Genomic DNA, 13,375 nt, shown 5'->3' with positions numbered 1-13,375 from the left:
ACAAACAGTTTGAATGTTTAATTACCTTAGTGATAGCATGAAAATTTTTTTCTATTTAATATAAAGTTTGCTACCTAAGTATGTATGTATTTATAGTACCCTAAAAACACTAGTTATCAAGAGTGTCCCAGAAATTTTTTTTTGTTCCCTAGCTGCAAATTTTTAGTGATTTAAAATAACATTTTGAGCATCCCAAAGGGTCATGAAGTTTTTGTAAAAGTGGTAAAAATTTTGCTCAATATACCTGAATTAAAATTTTTTTAGGCATGCAGGTTTCTCTAATGATAGGTTATTTGGAAGCAATAAAAGTCTCTTGACTAGTAGAGTCAACTGCACAACAAAATTGACATAAAAGAATGTAAGACTCCAAGCATAAATAATGTTAAAGTCATAAAAAGTTGTCAAAATTCATGATTTTTTACAATGTAGCATTTCTATCTTTACTTACTTGACATTTTGTGCATTTGGTGTTAATATAATTGTCATGTGACCTGGTACTAGGCAGACATTTTTCATGTAAACATCCTTCGTGTTTTTTAATATTTGAAATTATTTATTACTTATATTGTTATTATATTGTTATTTGTTGTTATACCCATAACCCATATATATTATTGAACCAGTGTATAGCTCGCTTGGTTTTTATGATTACTTTACTTAATTATTACATTCATATAACTGTGTTTATCTGTTTTAAATCTAATCAAATAAAAGTGTTCATAGATCAAAAGTGATACTAGCATCTATGATTAACAAAATAGGTTGCTGCACATTTTCTACAATACTTTCAAAAAGTACAGTTCACCAAAAATGACAGAATCAATGAAACAAATTTGTCAAAAAATAAATTTTTTGACAAATTTGTTTCATTGATTATTATTTAATCCAAAGATTGCACATTTTCATGCATCTTTTAGTGGTGATTATTTAATATTCTTTCATGGTGAGTTGTTTCATAGATGTTTCATAGATGTTTCAATAACATTTGATGTAATGATGAGTTCATGTTCATGATGAGATGTTTCAATAACATTTGATATTATGCAATTTTGTTACAAGAAATGTAATTTGGAAGTATTTTGATAAGTGCTGATATTTTAGTTTCAATAATATTCTAGCTTTCAATATTCTAGTTTTCCTCCTGGTATATTATTTGATTCATGCATGGTTCCTAATTTTGATTTAAATGAAGGTAATTGTAAGCTATTAGAAATGATAATGCTTTAGTTTCACTTTAGTACTAAAATTAAGTTAGTTGTACCAAATGTAGCTGTTAATCATTGTTGAACTAAGACATTAGTTTTGTCTTCATTCTTGTGTAATTTTACTTGTTACAAAAATTAATATAATTTCACTTCAACCCCAGTCCTTTTTCATAAATCTCTTGAAGTTTTATATCTAACTTTTAATGATGCTGCTGATTTTCATAAAAATTTATCCTTTATAATTATTTTAATTATAATTGTATTTCGTCATAAAGGGATTTTATCTAAAATATTTGATTACTTAATTGAGTTTCTTTTCATTTTGGTGTAAATCCATTTTCTATTTCTTTACTAAATACAGTGTAAACATTTGTAAAATTGTAGGACAAAATTGTATTGAAGAAGTGTCTAAGTAATCTAAGTTTTTCTCATCAAACATCAAAAGGATGAATTTAATCCATCAAAACTTATTTCAAGAAAAGTTAAAAGTATTTCACAGGATAAAATTTATAACATCTTTAAATTTCATTAAAATTTGCTTCCTTGATACTCCAGTTTTGTGACATTGAATGCAGAGTGTTCTTCCAGTTTTAATGTTTCTTCATATTCAGTATATTATTTATTTAATTGGTATAATAAAATATGCAAAAAATAAATTACCCATACTTCTTAATGTTATTTAAAGAAAACAAACAGAAGTAAACTGTACCATTTTATTTTTTTAATGTATTCTTTTGTTTGCAAAACAAGTAGCCATTTAATAAAATATAAAGAAATTCAAGTTTAAAACTTGCAAAGCATTTTTAGGTTTTCATCTTAAACTTTATGTATTAAAAATTCTAATTATGAGTTTTGAAAGAATATTTTGATGAACGATTAATGAGAAAAAGCAAGAAAAAAGTTTTTTTTGAGTCGTCCCAAACTAAGATAATAGTATACAAGTTGGGTCACTTTTGCCTTAAAATTCTATAGTCTTTAATCAATATTTTGAATTAAACTTGGCTAAATAAAGTAATTTTATTATTATTATTATTTTTATTATTTTTATCTAAAGCAGGATGAGCCAAAGCAACTTTGACCTTTAATATCTTTAAAAATGTTTTAGGTAAAGCTCCTAAAATTTGGTTCCCTGTAGATTTTTGGTCAATAGATTCAAAAATGATACTCTGAAGCCTTTAGAGTGTTGTTTTTAATTTCTTTCAGCAAAAATCTACAGGGAACCAAATTTTAGGAGCTTTACCGAAATTATCCTGCTGTCAATAAAATGCTGAGTCAGCAAAGTTGTCAATATCTCAAGAACCAAAGTGTATTTTTATTTCCATTTTTGTAACTTTATTTATTATGAACAACAAAAAGTGTAAAAGTCAATTGATTTTGAGATGTAAGGGTGTCATAATCTGGACGATTTGATGTTGATTTGATCTGGTTCTAATAAAGCAAACTTATAGAAAGTTTTCAACAGTTTGTTATCTTAAGTAAAGAGCACTTTAATTTTGCATAAAAAAAGATTTGCTGACATATTTTAACATTTATAAATGCTGGCATATACTTTTATTGTCTGAAAAGATCCTTATAAAATCTTACTAAATTAGTAAAATTACTTAACTGCAGTAGAATCTTTGCTAAGCTGCAATAAAATTTTTGCTTTGGTATAACATAATCTGTATATTTATATAATAAACTCTAATATTATACAAGACTAGAAAATAAAATGAATAACTAAAAAGCTGTAATAGTCAATTCCAGCAAAGTTGAGTATAATTTTAAATGATTAGATCTGCTACAATTTATGGGGCTACATCCTCCAAATTCAAGCTTGTGATTGCCTTTTGCTGAGAGAGTGCATAGCTATATTTATGTGGATTACCATCTGGTGCATAAAGTTTTATAGGATGTTTTTTTAATTAAGGAGTTTTTTCCATATTTTATCAAAAGAAGTCTAACATTAAGGTTTGATTGTCTTTTTTTTCTGAATAGACTTTAAATGTTTCACAAAGTTTGATGTTTATCCTAAATTGTCAGTTGTAGCAGTTGTTTTGTGGCAATGTTTTCTCCGCAGAAAAAATATTTCTTTAATTGCACCATTTTTAAATCTGTATGCAATAAGTGTTGGTAAACTCACAGCACGTGTTGCTGCCTTTTTCAGTGATTTTATTGGAATGTATCAATATATTTGAGTGATTTTACTCTATTATATCACATGATCAGAAAGGTGAATTTAATACTGCACCCAACACAGGTCTATACTTTTTTATCAGCCTTTGATCTTCTACCCTTATTGTTACTATTACACGAAATATTTTATCAAGTGAATAAAAAATTATTTTTAAAATATAAAACTGTAATAAACAATAAAGAAGTATATTTACCATTCAACAGATTCAGCAATAAAAAAAGTTAAAGTTTTATCAATTTTTAATAACAGTACGAAAAAAAAATCAAAAATCAAAATGTTTCATAATAACATTCAACATTCAAAAGAGAATTCAGCAATAAAAAAGTTAAAGAGTTTTATCAATTTTTACTATAAGTACGAAAAAAAAAATCAAAAACAAAAATGTTTCATAATAAAAATAGACTTAAAATTCACATAATAAACATAGACAATAAAATGAAGTTGTATAAGAAAAGAGCAACACACAAGTAAACTAAAATAAATAGAAACACAAGTTATTTACAAAATAAATAATTGTTATTGTTAAAATGAAGCTTTTAAAAAATGAAGCTTTTAAAAAATGAAGCTTATTTATTGTTCTATGTATAAAAAAGTTTTTATAAAATTGAAATCTTTCATTTGATGTCTTATTAACTTGGCATACTTTTCAATTAATCTTAAAAAATTTCTGATTAATGTTTTTAAACAAAATTATTTGATTTTAATGAAAACCATAATCTTATCAAATGTTGTCAGTTTTGTATTTTTCAATATCAGAAATATTATTTCAATATTAGAAATCCGTTAAAAGATTTTTTTCATATTTTGACATCAAGTTTCTTATAGTAAACTTGTACCAATGATTTTTTATATATTTATATTCTTTCAGAAATGCGTGGAACACTAAAGAAGTTTTATCAAATGACTTATGGAAAAATTGATCAACTTGAGCACAATGTAATAAGTCCCACTAATTTTGATCTTTTAAACAAGTTTGTAGAATTGACAGTTGTTGATGCAAATGATGCAGAGAGAGATATTGTAAACATTGCTGAGCGAGAGTTGTTTCTTCGCAAACAAAGCAATTATAAACCAATTGAGTTTTATGAATTATTTTCAAAAGAACTGCCTTTACTCTTGATTTCTGGTATTGCTGGAATTGGAAAAACTTGTTTGCTCAGGAAATGCTTACTTGACTGGGCCAGTAATACGTTATGGAAAGATGTTGATCTTGTTCTTTATTTTGAATGTAGAAAGTTAAATCAATATCAAAATATTGTTAGTATAAATGAGTTGCTAAATGTTTTTTATAAAAATGTTTTGAATGAATGTGATATTTGTGAACACTTTTCAATATTATTTGTGATAGATGGGTTGGATGAGTTTGCTTATTTGGATGAATTAATAAATCACAATCCACTAAATCCTAGCAAGCAACCAATTGTTAATGTGTTAGCAGATGTTTTGGACTTTCACAAATACAAATGTGTTGTTGCTGGAAGAGTTGGAGCTATATTACAATATAAAAATAAAATGACAGAATGTAGTGAGAAGTTGACCATTCAAATAATGGGTTTTAATGACTATGGAATAAATGAGTATGTAGAAAGAGTTGGAAATGCAAAAGAAGCTATAAAAAACGTTCTTAAGTCTTCTCATATTGCTAAAGCAATGGCATCTGTCCCTTTTTATTTATCAGCAATGTGTACAGTTATTGGTTCATCCATACTCAGTGATTCGTATTCATTCTTCACTACAACAGAGTTGTATTGTTGTATATTTATATACTTTTTGCAAAAGCATATAAACAGAAACAAAGAACCAGTTTACAAGTTGATGGAAAAGGAGAGCACCAAGCAATACATTTTAAAAGTTTGTAAAGTTGCTTTTCATTTGTTTAATGAAGGCAAAGTGGTTTTTTCCCAAAAGGAAATTAAAGTACTTATCAATGACATTGATGAAATTGAAAATGATAATTTGGGTTTCATTGAAAAAGTTGAATCACAGCTTGGTCATCAATATCAGTTTGTTCACCTGACTTTGATGGAGTTTTGTGCTTCAATACATGCGCATATTAATTGGAGTTCAAAGGAGATTCTCAGTAATAAAAAGTTGCGAAGCTGCTTGCCAATGATCTGTGGACTGAAAAATGAAAATGGAGGACCTTTTTTGAGTTTGCTTGCTAACTTGAAAGCATCAAAGGAGGAAAGTAACTCTATGCTTGGTAAGTTCATGAAAAGTAATAAAGAAATTTAGAAACGATTTTGTAATTTATTTGATAGTCATGTTTGTGATTTATAGTGAAAATCAAACGATTTTTATCTTTTTCAAATGAAGAAAGAAATTCATTGGTTCATGCTGTGCTTGGTAAGTTGATTGTTTAAGTTAAAGAGTTTGTAATATTACTTTTGAATATGTGGACTGTTTTTGTAAAATTAAAAGTATCAATCGACTGAAAAAAAAACAGCAAAACAATGATGGCCATCAAAAACTTGTAAAATTTAAAATTGATAAGAGACTAAAAGTATACAAATGAATATTATAAAGTAAGATAAATTATCAAATATTTAAAACATTTTTATCATAGAAATTTAAAAAAATGTAAAATAGAACATTGTTTAAACATTTACAAAGTTTTTTCTATTTTGTTAACATTTGTTTTTTGTTTTCATGTGAACATGGACAACATAATCAACTTCGTAACAAAATATAATCAACTTAGTTTGATTTCAAGTAAATGAATGGAATTGTAAAATTTTGCAAACGATTGATTTACCGTAGATTTCCCTAATTCCGAATAGCTTTAGTTCACTTATTTTTACATCTTTTATTTTTGTGGGATTTTTAAAAGGAAAACTGATTAATAAATTGGAAGACTAGGGTAATGAGAATATGAAAAAATATTTTCAAATTATTGATACCATTAAATTTTTTAATTGCAAGCAAAAGACTTTTTAAAACCCTGAAAAACCAACAATATAAAACCGACTTAAAAAAAAAAAGACAATGTAAATTGCGTACTGTTCGATGTAGAATTTGATGATGATTATTTATCTGAAAAAAAAAGTCAAAAATTAGCAATACTTTGTAAGATATCTTAAAAACAGTACTTTTCTGCATAATTAAAACCTTTCCCAAATTCCGAACAGATTTTGGAATGCACTTTTTTTTGCAAAAGTTAGCGTTTTTACGTGCAAGTAATTAACAACAATATTTAACAATAGTATTTTAACGACATTAACTTAGAAACTAATAAACGCTTTTAACCTTTTTATTGAATTTCTAAACGTCTTGTTTATCTTAACATTTATTAATAAAAAAAAAAATGTCGAAGTTGAAAAAAAATGAAGATCGCGAAAGAAAAATTAAACTCTGTATTGAGGCTATCAATAAGAAGAAGATGTCATATTCAGAAGCCGCTTTATGTTATAATATTCCTAAAACAACTATTTTTTGTAGGCTAAAAGGAATAAATGGAGCTGCTGGTGTTGGTAGGCCCAGAGCAATAAGCCAAGTAACGGAGAGGCTTATAGTTGAACTTGTACAGTTTATGAGTGACATTGGCTTCAGCTTAAAAAGAAATGATATTTTAACTGTGGTCGAAAACTACTTGAAGGAACCTAAACAAACTCATTTATTCAAGACCGGTAAACCTACTCGAAAGTGGTACAATAGTTTCATAAAAAATATACGAAAAATATGTGAAAGAAAGGCTACCAGCATGCAAGCTGTAAGGGCGGTGTCTTCGCAACCAGCAATTATCAATGAATGGTTCAGCCAAGTTGACGCTGTTTATCGAGAGCATAATTTAAATGAAAAGCCGTTTCATGTGTTCAACTGTGATGAAAGTGGATTGAAATTCGATCAAGGTAAAGTCAACATTGTTTGTCGAAAAGGAATAAAAAATCCAAAACAATTTGCCCCAACAAATGAAAAGCATATGACTACAATTTTAACCTGTTGCGATGCTTTTGGAAATTTCCTACCTCATCAAGTTGTTTACAAAGGTCGAAATTTGATGAAAGCTTGGGCTCAAGGTGGTGCTTCTGATGTTTATTATTCTACCAGCAAATCAGGTTAGATGGAAAGCGAAAATTTCATAGAATGGTTTTGTTCAATTTTTTTAGTTCACGCAAACAAACTTCAAGGATCTAAAATTCTTTTTTTAGATGGCCATGCATCTCACATTAATTTTGAATTAAAAAGATTATCTGAATCAAACAACATAATTTTATTCCGATTGCCAGCTCACACAAGTCATTTTTTGCAACCACTAGATGTTGGAGTTTTTAAAACAGTAAAGGCGGAATGGAAGGGAATTGTAAAAGTTTACTTGGTTAGAAATTCTTATTCAAGTTTAAGTAACCGGCAGTTTCCAGCCATGATGAAAGACCTTATTGCAAATAAAGGCTTTAAAGCGGAAAATGCACGTAGTGGTTTTGAAAATACAGGCATATTTCCACTCAATCGTTCAAAAATAACTCCAAATAAAACTGCAATCGGCGCTATTTTCCAAGATGTAACAAATGACAAAATTGAGAATTGTTTTTCTGGAAAGTCTACCGATTCACAAGTTTCACTCGATAAAACTAATAAAATAAGTTTAAAAAACTCTATGAATAGGCTTTCAACAAAAGAAGTATTGCTCAAAGAATTAGATAGCATCAAAAATGCTGTTAAACAAGCATCTTTTGATATTAATAAATCAGTGCTCAGTGTGCTTAGAGATAGGTTAAAGCCTCTTTCCAGTAGTAAAGAAAAGGAACAATAATTAAAAGAACAACAAATTATAACATGACTGAACTTTCTGCAATGGCTCAGGATGAAGCAACACAAGCTGCTAAAAAAAGAAAACTAGATGAAAAAGAAGCCAGAAAAGTTATTAGAGAAAAAAAATTGGACTCAGCAATTCTCAAAGAACAAAAGTTTAAAAAAGAAGAAGAAAAAAAGCTTTTAAAACTTAAAAAACCCCGAAAACGGTGTCAGAAATGTAACAAAACAACAAAGATGTCTACTAGTCAAAATATTGAGTGTCTTGCTGCCGCCAGCTGTAATCCCTACCATATCAATCGTCTTTGTATTTCCTGTGGAAGCCTTTGGGACGAAGCTACAAGCAGCAAATGGGTTGCATGTGAAAACTGGTCGTGTATTCCTTGTATTATCAGTTATCACGAAACAGTTGAATTTTTGTGCAAGGAGTGTGAATAACTTTTATTAGTTGTAGTTTTTGTAGTTTGACGTTTTAAAACAATATTTTTTGAATACATCAACTTTTTCAATTTAGCTAGGGTTGCCATCTCCAAATGAATTAGTATTCATTTGGAGATAGCAACCGTAACTGTACTGTACAGATTTGATAATTTACAGATAATAGACAAATACAGATATATTGCTGCGATTCTATTTAACAAAAACTAACTGCGATACTATTTATTAGCAAAGAATAATGGCGTGGTTAAAATAATGGAAGGTTATAAAATAATAATTTTCAGTGAGCAAAATTACAATGAACAATGTTTCAGTCTTTGAATTACTGCCATTTCAAAATACAACTGCGTAAAGGATAAAACTGAATTGCTATATGATAAAAAACCACTACAAGCTTCCTATTTGATTAATGGGGAAGCATTCGCTAAGGCTGCAACGAACCTGATACTAATAACTGAGATTTCTTCTGGTTAGCGGACAGAAACAGGCAGTGACTGTGAAGGTTTATTTTTTAACTGATTACAAAAAAATAATGGAAGACAGGATCTAATAAATAGTTAATGCACACTCTGCACCAACAATGTTATACCCTTATATTAAAATAAAAGTAATTTTAAATTTTAAAAATCTTTTTACCTAACTCTAAGCTTGTCTACGCTAGTATAAATTATTTACTTTTTTAAATTGAATGCCATTTTTTTGGGATTTGATATGTACGTTCGGAATAAGGAACACGTGTTCCTAATTCCGAACGAAAACTTTACTTTTTAAATTTAAAAATTAACAATATTTTTATAATAAATATAGTTGTTGCTTAATATGGTTCGATTCAGTTTAGGTTCCAGTTTATTTATTTAAAAAAATTAATACAAAATTCAAAAAGCAAACGGAGTTACTCAACTTTAAGTACAATTTTGTTCGGAATTAGGGAAATCTACGGTAAATAGTATTTTCTATCTACAGCAGAATATTTCTGGAAGAACATCCCAAAAATGTTTTTTATGTGGCCATTAAAATCATGAAGTAACTATACAAGGCTAAGTTCATAGTTTGGTAGATTTGATTGAACTTGTGTACTTTGCTGATTGGCAACCTTTAGTTAGAAAATGTTAAGTTTCATGAGTTGGAAATCAATATCTGTCACAAGTAAAATAGTGCTTTCCAAAACAAAAAGGGCTTTGTTATTCATTTAACTTGATATAATTAACTAAAAATGACTTATAAGTGTATAAGAGGTAGGTAGCGTTTGAAAGTTATTTTGTTCCTTTGGAGTTTTATTGTTTTTGACTTTAAAATATCAATTTTAACTTTTCAGCATCATTATGAGACCATAATATAATTAAAATATGGAAAAAATGTGGATTTCTTATCACTGAGAAATGAGCATTGATTGGTTGAACCAAAAAATATCGTTTTACAAATTTCACTTTTTGAGTTTTAGCTAAGCACAGGATAAATTGTGTAAAATTATTTCTCCTCGTATTTGTTTTCATTTCTCATCAAACAAGAAGTTTTTTTCTTAAGTTAAATTTCATAGGGTAAAACACCCAGTGTTCGCCAATTTTTTCGATATAGTCCCATATAAAATTTATTTTCTCACTTGCTTTTTGATAAATTATCGATCTTGAAAATGATCGTATAGAAAAAAGATTGCTCTTTACGATGCCCTTAGAACGAATGACCTACGATAATAAACAAGGGAACTATAGCCCCCAAAAATCAAAAACGGCGGCCAATGGCGTGTTCCCTATATACATTTTCCACGTCTTTGAACTTCCACCATTGTTCGCCTATACGTTTTTTTTAATAAAAATATATATTCTTTCAGTCGAATTTTGACTTGAGTCTATTTAAAATTTTCAAAGACAAAAAAAATGATATCTAAAAAAATTTTTATATTTGCATGCTTTACAACTAAAATTTGTAAAGTTGCTCATGTAGTTTCACCAGCTCAAACTTCATTGCACCTGCTCAATGAGGTATCTCCTGAAAAATAAAGATAAATTTAATTAACACATTTTGTATCAAAATTGCAATTAATTGATAAATATTTTTATGTTACGTTATAAAAAAACAGAGACGTTACATAAAAGAGCAGAGAGGTAGATAGACTTATGTTAAGTTTAAGAAGTTCTTACCAGAATCATAAGTGAATTGCACAGCTGTTTTTTTTTTCTTTTTAGGCCTAGGTTAACATTCTTTCAAGGTTTATTCTTAGGTTTAGCTGACACTTTAATTTTAATTAATCAATTTAATTTTAAAAAATAACGTTTTGAGCTGTAAAAGGTTTTTTGACATTTCTTACAGCTCAAAAGATAAATTTTCTTCAATATGTATTCAGTTCTACAAAACAGATGACAAGGTTGTTAAAGTATTTTTAAATAAAATATTCAATAAAATTTCTTTATTGCATGTTAAAAAATAGTTTCGTCCATGTAAAAGCTAATTCAAGGTAATTCAAGTTAACTTAGAAATAATACAACAGATATCATCTCAACTTATTCATTTGAAGTTACTAAAAATACTTTTGTGTCTTTATTATTATTAAGTTTCAAATTTTAACCTGCTTTTAAAAAATGCTTCTAAGTAAGTTTTTTAGAAGAACAACTTTTGAAATAATTTAACAGTTAAAAACATGAAAATAGAAATAAGAATTTTTTTAATCTTTTAATTTAACAGTGTAAAATAAGTTGAATATGCAACATGCAATCAATGAATTTGCCAAAGAGATAATGTAAAAAAATGTATATTTTGATGTTCTTAAGTTGTTAATATCTTTTTGATATTTTTTTATTTTGCTTTAAATTTTATATTTTTATTGTTTTAAATTTTTTATTTATGCGTTTACTTTATATGTTATATTGTTTCCAGTAAAGTACTACTACATAATGTTAACTTAGCTATGAAAGTCAATTCATCATCTTTGAGTAAATTAAGATCAAGATAATTTTATAAAAAGTTAAATTTTTCAAAGTTAAATTTTAGGTATATCAAATAATTTAACCTCCTTACATAAAGTTGTATAAAGTGGGAGTATAAATTTATTTTAATCTCAAGTGAAATATTTTTCGGTGTTAATTTAAAAAAATTTAAGTTGTTTATCCTCCTTTAGAATAACAATTCTCTTGATATTTAAGATAAATTAAATCACTTGGTAATTAGACATTTTTAAAAAAATATATTGACCAGCATTTGCAGCAAATGCTCATTTAAAAAATTTTCAGACATGAACATAACATATATCTGTTATCTATATTTATATGCATATCATTTTAAAAATGAAAGGTATCTGTTTTTTGCTTCTAGATTAACAAATATATGTCAAAAAGAGTAAAATAATAAAAAAGTCAATTTTTAAAAATAGATTAATGTAAGCGTTTTAACAGTATGCAGATTTTAAAGGTAGTTTTACTGTTTTTGACCATAAAAAGTTTAACATATTTTGACTTTTATTACACTACGAGAACATTTTTTTTTTTTTTAATCATAAAAAAACACCAATTTTGACTTTTCAAGATTACAAGACCATAAGATGGAAAAAAAAAAGATGGAAAAAAATGTGGACCCCTTTTTTATGACTATTGATATGTACATAAAGTATAGTATTATTCCTTATTGAGCTTTATTTGGAAAAAGACTTATATAAGCATTTCAGAGGCAGAAGACGTTTTAAAGTTTTGTAGTTTCTTTGCAATTTTATTAGTTTTTTGCCGTAACAAAAACACGAACTTTGACTTTTCAACATGGCTACAAGACAATAACATAATTAAAAAATGGGGAAAATATGTTGATTCCTTATCACTTGGGAATATTGATTGCTTATGCCAAAAAATATCGTTTTAGAAATTTCACTTTTTGAATTATTGCAAAGCCACCGGATAAACGATTTAAATTTATTTCCCCTTCCTTTTTTTGTTTTCATTTCTAATTAAATAAGTTTTTTCTAAAATAAAACTTCATACATCGTGCTTTTTTGTTTTTAGATTTGCTACCAAAATTTATTGATTGGTATGATGGTAAGAATTATTTATTTTAATTTGTTTAGGGAAGCTTTTACGTAATCAATGCTTTGAAAATGAGATTGCTTTATTTTTGGAGAATATTTCATCGGTTCGTTCTCGTGCCACAAAATTAAAATAATTGATGAATTTGTCTTTTTTTTTTCTTTTATTTACAAAATACCATTGAGCATTTCTAGCTAAAAATGCTCTTTTTTCTAAAAAAACACGGGAAGAAACTCTTTTGAAGAAAGTTTCAATAGCTGAAAGGAAATTGTGAAGATTTTTATGACATGAGTTTTTTCGGTCTGTTTTATGAAGAAAATGACTCTCATGACTTTCTGTATATTATAGAGATTCAGTATTTTAGTAATTGTAGTGTAAATGATGTTATTATCAGTTGCGTTTGTTACCTAGTTGATTGTTTTATCTGTTTTATTTGTGAGCCTCGTTTTTATGATAAACTTTAGTTTTAACATATTTTCTATTTTGTGAGTTTTTGTTTTCAGTGTCAGTTTTATTAGTTTGTTAAATTTGTAGAAAATAGTTATTAGTTATCAATTTGTTAGGTATTAATAGGTTAGCAATGTGTATAAGACAATTGTAAATGTTTATATTGAAAAACATTCATTTTCCTTGTGTATTTGAAACCGTAAGCTATAATTGTAGTATTGTAGACATTAATGTAGTATTGTTCGTGTAGTTTGACTTGAAATGATTTGATTTTATTCTTTCACTGATCCATTGAAATTCTTTGTGAAAATTAGTTTTAAATGTGATAAAAGCTCATCAACAGAATTTTGAAAAAT

General features: G+C 27.2%; 2 protein-coding genes across 8 annotated transcripts in view; both read left to right on the top strand.

Moving 5' to 3' along the window:
* The window catches only part of LOC145192304 (NACHT, LRR and PYD domains-containing protein 3-like), a 46,916-nt gene that overhangs the window by 28,541 nt on the left and 5,000 nt on the right, over positions 1 to 13,375 (top strand). For 6 of the 7 annotated variants that reach the window (XM_090076481.1, XM_090076482.1, XM_090076484.1 and 3 more), the window contains 3 exons: positions 4,250 to 5,584; positions 5,662 to 5,727; positions 12,552 to 12,584. In XM_090076481.1, coding sequence (XP_089932607.1) covers positions 4,250 to 5,584; positions 5,662 to 5,727; positions 12,552 to 12,584 — 1,434 coding nt within the window. The remainder of the gene's footprint in view (positions 1 to 4,249; positions 5,585 to 5,661; positions 5,728 to 12,551; positions 12,585 to 13,375) is intronic. The other variant, XM_090076483.1, reaches the window with a different exon arrangement.
* Positions 7,442 to 9,004, top strand: LOC149893919 (uncharacterized). Its single transcript, XM_090076497.1, has one exon. The coding sequence runs from the start codon at positions 7,442 to 7,444 to the stop codon at positions 8,129 to 8,131; it is 690 nt and encodes a 229-aa protein (XP_089932623.1). The 3' UTR covers positions 8,132 to 9,004.

This window comes from Hydra viridissima, unplaced genomic scaffold (genome assembly GCF_058129835.1).
Source record: "Hydra viridissima isolate aposymbiotic clone 2 unplaced genomic scaffold, HvirCarnegie_v1 scaffold_1, whole genome shotgun sequence".
NCBI lineage: Eukaryota > Metazoa > Cnidaria > Hydrozoa > Anthoathecata > Hydridae > Hydra > Hydra viridissima.
This window is presented reverse-complemented; position numbering and strand designations above follow the sequence as displayed.